At 42.0% G+C, this 12,105-nt stretch overlaps 1 protein-coding gene across 13 annotated transcripts in view; it reads right to left on the reverse strand.

Annotated features, from left to right (window-relative positions):
* Window positions 1-12,105, reverse strand: part of nrxn1a (neurexin 1a) — a 2,435,560-nt gene that overhangs the window by 1,683,246 nt on the left and 740,209 nt on the right. For all 13 annotated transcript variants that reach the window (XM_085981317.1, XM_085981316.1, XM_085981310.1 and 10 more), the window contains one exon: window positions 5,224-5,525. In XM_085981317.1, the coding sequence (XP_085837443.1) occupies window positions 5,224-5,525 (302 nt within the window). The remainder of the gene's footprint in view (window positions 1-5,223; window positions 5,526-12,105) is intronic.

Raw genomic sequence — 12,105 nt, forward strand, 5'->3', positions numbered from 1 at the left:
TAATTGACAGATTTTTAAAGCCATGTCTTGCTTTGTATAATCAACCCGTTTAAGAAGAAGTTTAAGTAATCTTGTTAATAATTGCACACAGAACCCTACTATAGTCCTTTCCAATTTCTCAACTTCCTTTGAACATACCGGTGAGGTTAAGGACCACTTTACTGCAACAAAACAAAGAAAGACCTGGCTAAAGGAATGAACAGAATTACTTTGTTTTATCTGCTCTATTATGCGTACAACCAGGTATTCTATAGAATTAACTAAATTTGAAATGGTAAATTCAATTCCTATTACCTAAGAAAAGGCAGATCCAGATAAAGGTTTGTGTGGTGCTAGCATTTTTTGAATTAATAAATTAAAAATGTATTATTAAGCATGCATTTAACAAATGTGTCTTAAATCTTCATGCAAATACGATCTTTTATCTAATCCCTGATGATCACTAATGTCTTTTGTTTAGAACACACAGGACTTATTCTGTGAACAGGTTATCAATTACAAATATGTGCAAGAAAAGATGCATTAAATTTACCGATACAGATGGTAAAAACATTTGATGTTGAATAGTAATTCATTGCTGATCTTTACTTTTCAGACTAAACGAATTAAAGCAGCAAACTGAAAAGAAGGAGCTAGAGTTCTCATTACACTACAAGGTATGAAGCCTGTGCTGACTTCATTCCCAATGAAATTTGTAATGTACTGTGAATCAAGTCACTTCTGAGATTTGTTGCAGCACCAGGGGAGCTGGCCAGCAATTTAAAGGTGACAGTAGAACTGCAAAGGGGAAATTATTTTTTTTAGGAATTAGCTAAAACCTACAAAAGTAATTGTTTCAGGCTAAATTAGAGGGAAAGAAGGCCAATACTAGGTCCTCTCCTTCCATCCCAGAACTTCAGTGGCTTCACTTTGTTATCCTGTCCCAGGCTTCAACTGATGGTGCCGTGGATTGGCTGTAACAAGGGCAGGCAGCAGGAAAGTCCACAAAGAACCAAGGCCCCACTGTTAGGAAAGCTAGCAGGAAAGCTTTTTTTTTATTAAAGAATACAATTTATCATCAGGACTCCATTTTGTGGTTCAAAGACATTTATTCCAGAAATTTGCTGAAACAGTTTAGTATCTGGAGAATGTCACAAGACATATCGAATCACCAAGGCCCCTTCGCAAGACTGGTACCGACTGTTATCATACAAGATAGATTTGTGTAAGCTCTGACCTTCAAATAGATGTATCTATCTGTTTGATGACTACATCTTTACCTTTTCTGTATATGCCAGGACAGCTTTTGCTTTTCCACTCTCTGGAGGGCTGAGCTGATGTAAGTTAATGCAAATCTAGTCTGACAGTCATGGAGGAGGTATGATGTAATGGACATTTTAGCTGTAGGATAAAAAGCAACTACCATTGTAATGGGAATTAGGGAAGACTCAAGGGATGGTCACCTTCCGATTGAGCTCAGCAGCTTAAACATGAAATCTCCTACAGCCTTCGCATCATTGTGTGTGTTGGCCATGAGTATCATTCCCTATAATAAATTCTATAAACTGAGGCCGGAATTTTAATCTGGAGGCGGGTCGGGAGCGGGGGGCCTATAAAGCAGCTAGGAAACCCGGGAGAACGGGTTTCCCGCAGGCCCTGCCAAAATTTAATGGCAGGGCCTGATTAGCATTTCAAAGCTCTGTTTCCCACCCGCAGCCAGCCAGATGGAAAGGCTGGTTGGCTGCAGGTGAGTAGGCCTGCGGCACTAGGCCACAAAGAGAAGGGAGGGAAGGATCAGTGGGGGATGGTTGGGGGCCAGAGGATCGGAGCTGGAGGAGCATCGGGTGCGGGGGAGGATCAGGGCCGGCCGGAAGAGCATCAGTGGGGGGGTGGGGTTGGTTGAGATTCGGGAGCTGGAGGAGCATCGGGGCTGGAGGGGGAGTCCAGGAAAGTGATTGGGGGCCGGAGGGGGGATTGGAGGCTACATGGGGGGGTTCAGAGGCTTCGTGGGGGGGGGGGAATGGATGCCTCGTAGGGGGCCTGGATGGTCTTGGGGGGGGGCATCCAATCATGGCGGGTGAGTGAAGCAGGGATGCTAGATCCAGCAGGTAAGTGTAAAGGCACTTACCTCTTGGATCCAGCAATTCTCACCTTACCTTAGCTGCCAGGTTCCCCGAGGCCTGAGAAACTCAATTAGCTAGAGTTAAATTTGAAATGGTGGTTCAATCCGCAGCCTTATTATAATATTTAAATGGCAGACCCGCATCCTGGGAGCGGGTTGGCTGCCCGTCCCCATCCCGCCTTCGTTAAAACCGGAAGTGGGCGGGTTGGGGTCGGGATTTTGTTTTTTAACACTTTGACCTTCTACCCGACCCCAACTCACCCATTTTTTGGGGTTAGAATTCCCCCAAGACTCTGCATCTATGTAGAATTTTAATTCCTGGTACAGAAAAAAACAGCTCCAAGCTTGTCTCTCTTAAAGTATCAATCAACACCAACTTCCCCGCTGGCATTTGTATGTGGTAGGCAGGGATGAGGCTGCCTGATGTGATTTTGGAAACAATTGAGGGAAGGGAAGTTAAGGTTAGGACAACGAGGCAGTGGTAGGCTTCAATGGGCAAGTTTACTCATTATCCACTGATTTTGGGCAGGATCATGGAAGAAAATCCAGCCCCATAAAATTTTTTGTGATGACTTGTTTACATGTTTTATTGGCAGAATTATAATTCTGTCAGGAGGTGAAGAGCATGTTTTAATCATTTAAAACTTTCGCATCTGTTTAGTAACATCATGCTGGGGGAAAAAGCACTTTGTTTTACATCTTTTCAGTATACTTGGCTTTTTGATATTTTGCATTATTTTCTATTACCTTTTTGAAAATGTAATTCTTAGCTGTTGGTATTCATATTCTTTTATGATACATGATGAACAAAAGGACTATCAGGGCCTAGAAATAAATGAATCTGCACCTGGGGCAGGATAACTTTTGCATGCAACACTTCCATTATTTGAATAGTTAGCTTTTATTTTAAATATATTTAACCTATTGTGATTGTGCAGAAGTCGTCGTTTGTCCTTCAATATTATAAAAGGCAGCCAGATTTTCACCTCACTTTGTGCAGTGAGTTATTTAATGATTAATGAGATCTAGTTTTGCTTGGGATGATTGCCTGCAAATTGAACAGTGGATCTCGATACACCAGGTTGGAAATGTGTGACTTCCTCACCGGGCAATTATATTCAGCATCTGCAATGCGATGGGTCTCATAGTAGGAGTTGTCTTCATGAATGGTTTTGCACATGCTTTCTGGTTTTGCACCATGCTTTCTGATTTTGAGCAAGTTGTTCCCACTTATGGATGTATATTTTGCACAGTTTCAGAGCCGCTTTTAAGCAGACTTTATATCTCTTTTCTTGACCACACAAATTCAGTTCCCAGTTGTCAATGCGTCATAAATTTCCTACATTACAACAGTGATTACACTTCAAAAGTGCTTAATTGGCTATAAATCACTTTCAGAAGTTCTGAGGTCGTGAAAGGCATGATATAAATGCAAGTTCTTTCTTTCTTCTTTCTTTAAGAGATCTTCAGGATTCATTCATCAGACATTCACATCATGACCTGACCGTCTTGAGGTGCCTTTATGATCAGAGCATCTATGCTAGGCATGTCATCTTTTTGGTGTCAGCAATCTTGTCTTGCCATCTGATCGTCATTAGACGTCTCAGGCAGCTTAGGTGACAGTGATTCCATTTTTTAATATGCCGAAGTAGAGGTGCTCTTGTGGCCTTATTTGAGTGAAGGGAAATGCCAAAGGATTTTTCCCAAAAGATTTGCCTTTCCTGCCTCAGTCTTTTTAGGGAATGGAGTCTATTCGTATTATTTTTCTTGAGGGTATTCTATTTCCTTCCCCAGTGTGACTATGGCTGCTGAATGTGGGCAGGCAAGATCTTCCTGGATCCACACCAATACTGCTCTCAACCAATTCTTAAATAGGTATTTAACCAATATCAGGAGTTCAACGGACTAAGAGACTGAACTTACATCCAATGTGTGGAATCACTGCTCAACAATTTGTTTGCATCATTTGTTAGGGCCTGTGTTGTATACAAAATTGACGAGCAGGAAAAGACCAGCTGGTCCATCGAGCCTGCCCCACACCACGCTGGCTGGACCATCATGGTGTTGGTGTAAAACATATCAGCACATGACAATTACTTTGCTCAAGATTCGGAGGGGAAAAGCTTAACCAACATTATGATCGGTGGGGTCAAAAATACCATGGATATAGACACCTGTGCAGGGCAGGGGAAGCCTAAACTTTCTTTGTAGGGCCCGGCAGAGCATATATGCTACTCCTAGCCCCACAAGGACAAAACAAAACTTACCTGCCTCTGGCTCCTCTTCATGCTGTCTTCACTTGGCGCAGCCCTTTCCAGCTCATGACATCCAGTTAAAGTTGCATTTGGGTCCCAATGACATCACTGGGACCCGGCATGCATAATCTAAAGAAGAACTCCATTGGCTTTGAGCGGGTGTCCTTGTCGTCCGCTCAGTCGAACAGGTTAAAATTTGGAATGGTCGGCTCCTGGTAGCTCCAGAGTGGGTAAGTAAATTGTATAATGTTAACTGCCCACCCCCTTGGTTCCAACCAGGCGGATATGGTTATAATTGCTCCTCTTTGTTTACTTCAGGACCATGGCTAGCAATTTGCCTAAATTTCACATGTTCACTGAGTTGCACCAACAGGAAAATGTTATTAATAATCATAAACCAGATCATAAAGCCGATGTTTACCAGGCAAACATGATGGATCAAAAATATGAATTTGGGTCTCTGGTAATTTTAAGGGATTTTATGCATTTATTTTTCTGTTTTACACAGACACTCAACAACTTTCATCACTAAATATATGTAAATGTAATAGATCTCATTGCTGATCAACTAGATGTGATGCAAATTCTTTTGACATAGCCCACTGATTTTTAAACCCTTAAATATAACTCTGGATCTGCATTTGCTCAGGTATTATAAAGTAAAGTAACTAACCTGGGATTTGTTTGAGTAAAATTTAACAAATAATTTGTCATATCCAATTTATTTTCCACTCAAAAGGAAATAATTTAATTATATTTAGTTTGGAACAATTGATTTGTAAATGTGCGCATTAAAATGTGTTTCTTTTTTCCACACACAAATAAGAACAGGCCCCACATTTTCCACATCATCCTTTGTACTGTTACCTGACGGAGGTTCCGGGTTACTTTCACATCATGCCAGGCATTGTCATTAAATTTTCCATTCACAGGTTCCACCAAAGCTTCAAAGGCTCCTGACCCCAAATTAATGACCAGTGAGACAGCACCATCTTTCAAAGCCAGATTTACATAATCTGCAGATTTCCCTGTATGAAGCATCAGACCATTCCTTTGAAGGGTCCTGAATGATAATGTTATTTCATCGCTGCTACTCTGGATTGGGTTCTGTGACAAGTCATAGCAGAAGTATTCTGATCCTTTAAATGTTGCAACATATTCTTCTCTCCCTGAAAAACAGAAAAAGGCATGATATATGGTTATAACAATATGGCAAATGATTTTTTACAAATATTAAATAGCAATTACATTCAAAAAGCAACATAATTACTCTTTTATGCAAAAATTATGTCTCTGATGAAAAGCAAAGCAGTCGATTAAAATTGATCAACACCCATCCATAATCTTATATTAGAACATATTCATCTTTTGATGCTTAAATTAATTTCGAAGTCAAAATCTTTTACATAGACTAATAAAATTCCAATTCACGCATGACATTTTGCAATCCAGTCGCAGAATTTTGGGCAATTTGCATAAGGGTTACTTGCCTGCTCTGTGGGGCACATCTACAATGTACACACTAACCCACTCCAAAACAAAAAAAGTGCAAAAGCTTTTCCTCTTTCCTCCCTGGCTACACACAAATTGGTTGAGATGATTCCTGGTTAAGTAATCTCAGCCAAAATCTCCACCAATGCCATTCTGATTTGCTGCTGAGGAGGTCTCAGAGTGAGCCTTGGATAACGCTCTGATTTTCTTGCCTTCTTCGGGTGGAAATCCCTGGTCACACTAGCACATCTCAGATTAGGTACGAACAGAATAGAGTGGCTGATTGAATTCCCGGTTGAACCACTCTGTGGAGCAGTGTTAGTGCTAAAACGCTGTTTGTGGCCATCCATATTCCTTTATCGTATGGCCTCCAAATTAGGAACCTCAAACCAGCAAACATGTATGATTTTTATCATTGCATTCCCAAATTTCACACCCTTCTCCTGAAACCTGCTGCATTTCTACTTTCAGCATTGTTTTATATGTACTTTATTATTTTTATAGAAACAGCATTGAAAAAAAAATCTGCACAAGTCATAGATACTGCAGCTGTGCCTAGCCAGGGAAATCCCTGAAAGTATTCAACTCCCACTCCTCTTTCCACCAACCACCCTTATTTCTGATCAGAATTATGCTCAGTGTTCTCCACATCCCAATGTAACCTTATTTTGTCCCCTCTCACCCATTCCATTAAAACACGACATTAGCTGGTCTGTTTCCCTCACAGACCACCACTATACAAATGAAGTGTTCAGCGATATTAGCCCAGATTTTGCATTAAGAATCACCATTTATATGGAGTAATAAAGGGACAGCAACTTCCAAAGTCTGCACATGCACAGTTAAACGTGGAAATCAAGAAATTGCTGTCGGATGTACCCTGCTCCTCCGCAAGCTTCGCTCCAACGGTACCTCACCGATAGACTCTGCATTGAAATATATGTAAGGGTGTGAAGTTGCTGTACTTACCCACTAGTACCCACTAAACATGCCAGAAAATGTTAGGGCTGGTGCATTCAGGTGTAAGTGAATTTTTAACGGCGTGATGTTTTAATTACTGCCAAACAACCTCTCTGGCACTGAAAATGTACTTTTATAAGTGCGGAGTCCCATTCCTTCAGAATTTAATTACTGTTGGAGAGTTAAAAAAAAATTTAAAACATTTTTTAACTTTTTCTTTATCTCTTTTATCCCTCACTCTTAATCCCATCTTTCTTTCCCTCATTTTATTTCGCTTTCTGTACATGATTTTTACAATGAATCAAATATTATAATTTATACTTATTGGATTAGAATCTGCGTGCCTCAATGAGGATTCTTCAATCTGATTGGTTAAAGAGACACGCTGTTGTTTGCTCTGCTCACACACACCACAGATTCCCTGTAGAGGACGTCGCGCTGTATCAGATGCCCGATGACAGCAAATCACCGCTCAAAAGCGAAAACTCTGCGGCAGCTGTCAGCGTAGTAAACGGCGTGTGCAGTTCTGTCGCCGCTGTGCACAAAATCCGGGCCATAAACATAGCATGGCCCTTCATGTAAAGTGCTGTGGAACAGTACAAAATATTGGGATCTGACAATAAGTGTTGTTCCTTTGAAGCTTCATTTGGTGTGAATTCTTTTTCCAGCCTTGTGTCCTTTGTGGTGTGACAAGAGAGGCTAATGTTCATCGTGTTTCATTTACCTCCAACAGAGCACAATTTGCTCTGGTTCTGTCATTGCAATTCTTTCCTCTACTCAACTGTCACTTCAGAGAGCTTTTAAAGTGAAACATTGTCCAAATAAAAATGATGAAATGAAAGAAATCAAGCAAAAGACATGGGAAATAAGAAAATTTAAAGGTTCAGACAATTAAGGTGCAAATGTTGAACTATAGCTCTCATCTCAGTCCTACTTCAACTCGTTCCTCATGCATAAAAGATTCCTAACTGAAATAAATAAATGCTCTTTAATTTCTAAGTACACTTTCAAACACTTTGGGACACAATATTTTGTTTTCAGCCTTGGTTTCTCCATCACCTTTATGGAATTTAAAGTAAATTTAATGTCCAAATTTCCCACATATCTCATCAATGCAAACTCTTTAGGAGGAATTTTCCAGGGGGGTCAGCGGGCGGGATCAGTGGAGGGTCAGGTGGGAAAGTGTTTTTTTTTGACAGCAGGTCAGGACCCCGCTGTCAACCCGTCGCCACACGCATTTACCAAACGTCGGGTCTATCTGCATTGAGCAGACCCGACAGGCAGCAGCGGGGGGAGGCAATTGAGGTCATTATGACCTTATTAACAAAGGATTAACAACAATTTTGAGCTCACCTTTACAATTTACCAGCTTGCCAACGGGGTCCACGCTGCTCGGGATCATGTTTATTAAGCTGGGCGGGAGTTGAATAGCCATGGAATCATCTCATTACTTGACAGCTTGAAATGTGCTATAAAAGCCCCCATCTTACAGCTGATCACATTCCAAGCTCAGAAGCTGTTGCTTACTGCATTGAGCTTTATGCAGCTTGCAAGCATTCAGAGCAAACTCTCTATCCAGTGACACCTCATTGGAACAATTTCTCTCACCACTGACAGATTGCTTCTGTCATCTCTGCTTCACCTGCCATCTATTCCATCAGCATGGGTATGGTATATACGCTATATACTCTCTCACCTTGGTCCTCAGAATCTTACCACGATCAGCCACAACACCAGCATCACCAGGCACACCAGCAGCACCAACAAGCCCACCGACCTACTCTGTAATCAACTGATGCTGCACAGGACAGGGAATATCAGCACCCGACCACATTGCTGCCCAGAATGCCAGGAATGGCCTCACCATGCCAGATTTACTTCACTTGACGCTGTACACCCTGGATACCACATGATGCGCCAGGTTGGCACCACTGCACACAACAATATGAAGCATCCCATCAATGCCCAAGCCATTCCTTTCACACACATCAGCATTGTGTGGGGTAGCATTATGTCTCAGCATTCACTGCAACTCACTAAGCCACTTCCAAAGGTGCCCACGAATCTGTTCAAGAATGCAAAGTGTTGAAAATAAAGATTTCAATGTTTGACAGCACATTAACAGAAACCTCACATGAACATTGGCTAAAACACCCAAATGCCTATCTTTGCACTAGGATGAGGGTGAGTGTGAGGGGTAGCTAGTGAGATGGGGAAGTGATAATGTAGATAGAGAGGGATGGGTGGAGGTGCAAGGTAAGTTGGTGTGAGTAAGGATGTGCAGGAGTAGGGTAGGGAAGGCAGAGTGATGGGGATGTGATGAGTGGCACAGCAGGGTAAGGCTGAGTGTGGCTTTGCAGTAACATTTCATGATCTACTGAGATCATTGAAAGGTTTGCACCACAGCAGCCAGGTCCTCCTGATGACATCCCTGTTTGTGCCCTCCTGTGCAATGTGCAACCAGGCTGTGTTAGTCTCCTGGGCAGGGCTCTTCCATGCATGGGAAGGGAAGAGAACCTCCCTGCTTGCTGTGACTCTCTCCATAAGCATATGGAGCGAGACATGGGAGGGCCTGGGTGTAGCCGTGCACCTCTGTGCAGTGCTTGTCAGTATTTGCAGCACCTCAATGCTGTAGAACACTGACAGCACAAATGTCAAAGTAAATTTGCACATGGTCCATTCAAATGAAGCCATCAGACCTGCTTTCTTCAAATGGCAGGGAAACGGTTGGGCCAATCAGGGGAAGTCATGTCTGTAAAGTCTGTGTGTTCTAGTTGTAACTAATAACACACAGGCTACAAGATTAAAGTTCAACAGGTCGTTACTGGTTGGAGGTCAGGACTATCTGAAATACATCTTACTACACAGTGCTTATATACCGGTGGTCACCACCGGTATTACGTATACAGCAGCCAGAGAAAGTAGGACATCTCTTAAGGTGGAACAGGCTTAAGTTCTCTTAAGGTGGAACAGGTTACATACACCACAATCCTCCCTTTTTAGCTTAATAGTCATATCCCCATTTAACATAACATCATAACATATATACATATATAACTTCAGGTATAAACAGTTCAAAGGTTCAGTCTCTCAGGAGGCCTTCTGATTCGGTCTGGATAACGCCTTTCAGTGGTCTCTGATTAAGAACATAAGAACATAAGAACATAAGAAATAGGAGCAGGAGTAGGCCAATTGGCCCCTCGAGCCTGCTCCGCCATTCAATAAGATCATGGCTGATCTGATCCTAACCGCCAATCCACTATGACAGGACTATCTCCTGAATCTAACAGCATTAGACACACGAAAACAGGAGCAGGATCAGGCTACACGGCCCCTGGGCCCGCTCCGCTACCCACAGGGCCATGACCTATCCGAACCTAGACTCATGTCCAAATTCCTGCCCGCTCCCCGTAACCCTTAATTCCCTTTTCTACTAGGAAACTGTCTATTTCTGTTTTAAATTTATGTAATGATGTAGCTTCGACAGCTTTTTGGGGCAGCATATTCCATGGACCTACCACCCTCTGAGTGAAGTAGTTCCTCCTCATCTCAGTTTTGAAAGAGCAGCCCCTTATTCTAAGACTATGCCCCCTAGTTCTAGTTTCACCCATCTGGAACATCCTCCCTGCATCCACCCGATCCAACCCCTTCATAATCTTATATGTTTCAATTAGATCGCCTCTCATTCTTCTGAACTCCAATGAGTAGAGTCCCAATCTACTCAACCTCTCCTCATATGTCCATCCCCTCATCCCCGGGATTAATCGAGTGAACCTTCTTTGTACTGACTCGAGAGCAAGTATGTCCTTTCTTAAGTATGGACACCAAAACTGTATGCAGTATTCCAGGTGCGGTCTCACCAATACCTTGTACAACTGAAGCAATACCTCCCTAGTTTTATATTCTATCCCCCTAGCAATGAAAGCCAACATTCCATTGGCCTTCTTAATCGCTTGCTGCACCTGCATACTAACCTTTTGAGTTTCGTGCACCAGGACCCCCAGATCCCTTTGTACTTCAGTACTTTCAAGTTTCTTGCCATTAAGATAATAACTTGCTCTACGATTTTTCCTGCCAAAGTGCATAACCTCACACTTTCCAGTATTGTATTCCATCTGCCAAATCTCTGCCCACTTACTTAGCCTGTCTATGTCCCTTTGCAGGTTTTTTATGTCCTCCTCACTCACTACTTTCCCTCCCATCTTAGTATCATCTGCAAACTTTGACGTGTTACACTCGGTCCCCTCCTCCAAATCGTTAATATAGATTGTAAAGAGTTGGGGACCCAGCACTGACCCCTGCGGAACACCACTGGTTACTGATTGCCAGTCTGAATATGAACCATTTATCCCAACTCTCTGCCTTCTGTTAGATAGCCAATCCTCTATCCATGCCAGAATATTACCCCCAATCCTGTGATTTTTTTATCTTAAGCAATAATCTTTTGTGTGGCACCTTGTCAAATGCCTTTTGGAAGTCTAAATACACTACGTCCACTGGTTCACCTTTATCCACCCTATATGTTACTTCCTCAAAGAACTCCAGCAAATTTGTCAAACATGACTTCCCCTTCATAAAACCATGCTGACTTTGTCTTATTAAATTATGATTATCCAAATGTCCTGTTACTGTCTCCTTAATAATGGACTCCAAAATTTTACCTACCACAGATGTTAGGCTAACCGGTCTATAGTTTCCAGCCTTCTGTCTACTGCCCTTTTTAAATAAGGGTGTTACATTAGCAGTTTTCCAGTCTGCTGGGACCTTTGCTGAGTCCAGGGAGTTTTGGAAGATTATTACCAATGCATCCACAATCCCTACCGCCACTTCCCTCAAAACCCTGGGATGTAAGCCATCAGGTCCAGGTGATTTATCCGCCTTGAGTCCCATTATTTTACCAAGTACTACTTCCTTAGTGATTTTAATCGTATTTAGCTCCTCCCCCGCTATAGCCCCCTGCTTGTCAAGTGTTGGGATATTCTTGGTGTCCTCTACTGTAAAGACTGATACAAAATATTCATTCAGTGTTTTTGCCATCTCCGTATTTCGCACCATTAATTTCCCGGTCTCATCCTCTAAGGGACCAACATTTACTTTAGCCACCCTTTTTCTTTTTATATAACTATAAAAACTCTTACTATCTGTCTTTATATTTTTTGCTAATTTACTTTCATAATGTATCTTCCCTTTCTTAATCAATCTTTTTGTTATTTTTTGCTGTCCTTTAAAGTTTTCCCAATCCTCTATCCTCCCACTAGATTTGGCTACCTTATATGCCCTTGTTTTTAGTCGAATACT

This window comes from Somniosus microcephalus, chromosome 3, assembly GCF_052327205.1.
Source record: "Somniosus microcephalus isolate GS21.2 chromosome 3, FLI_Smic_1.0, whole genome shotgun sequence".
Lineage (NCBI taxonomy): Eukaryota > Metazoa > Chordata > Chondrichthyes > Squaliformes > Somniosidae > Somniosus > Somniosus microcephalus.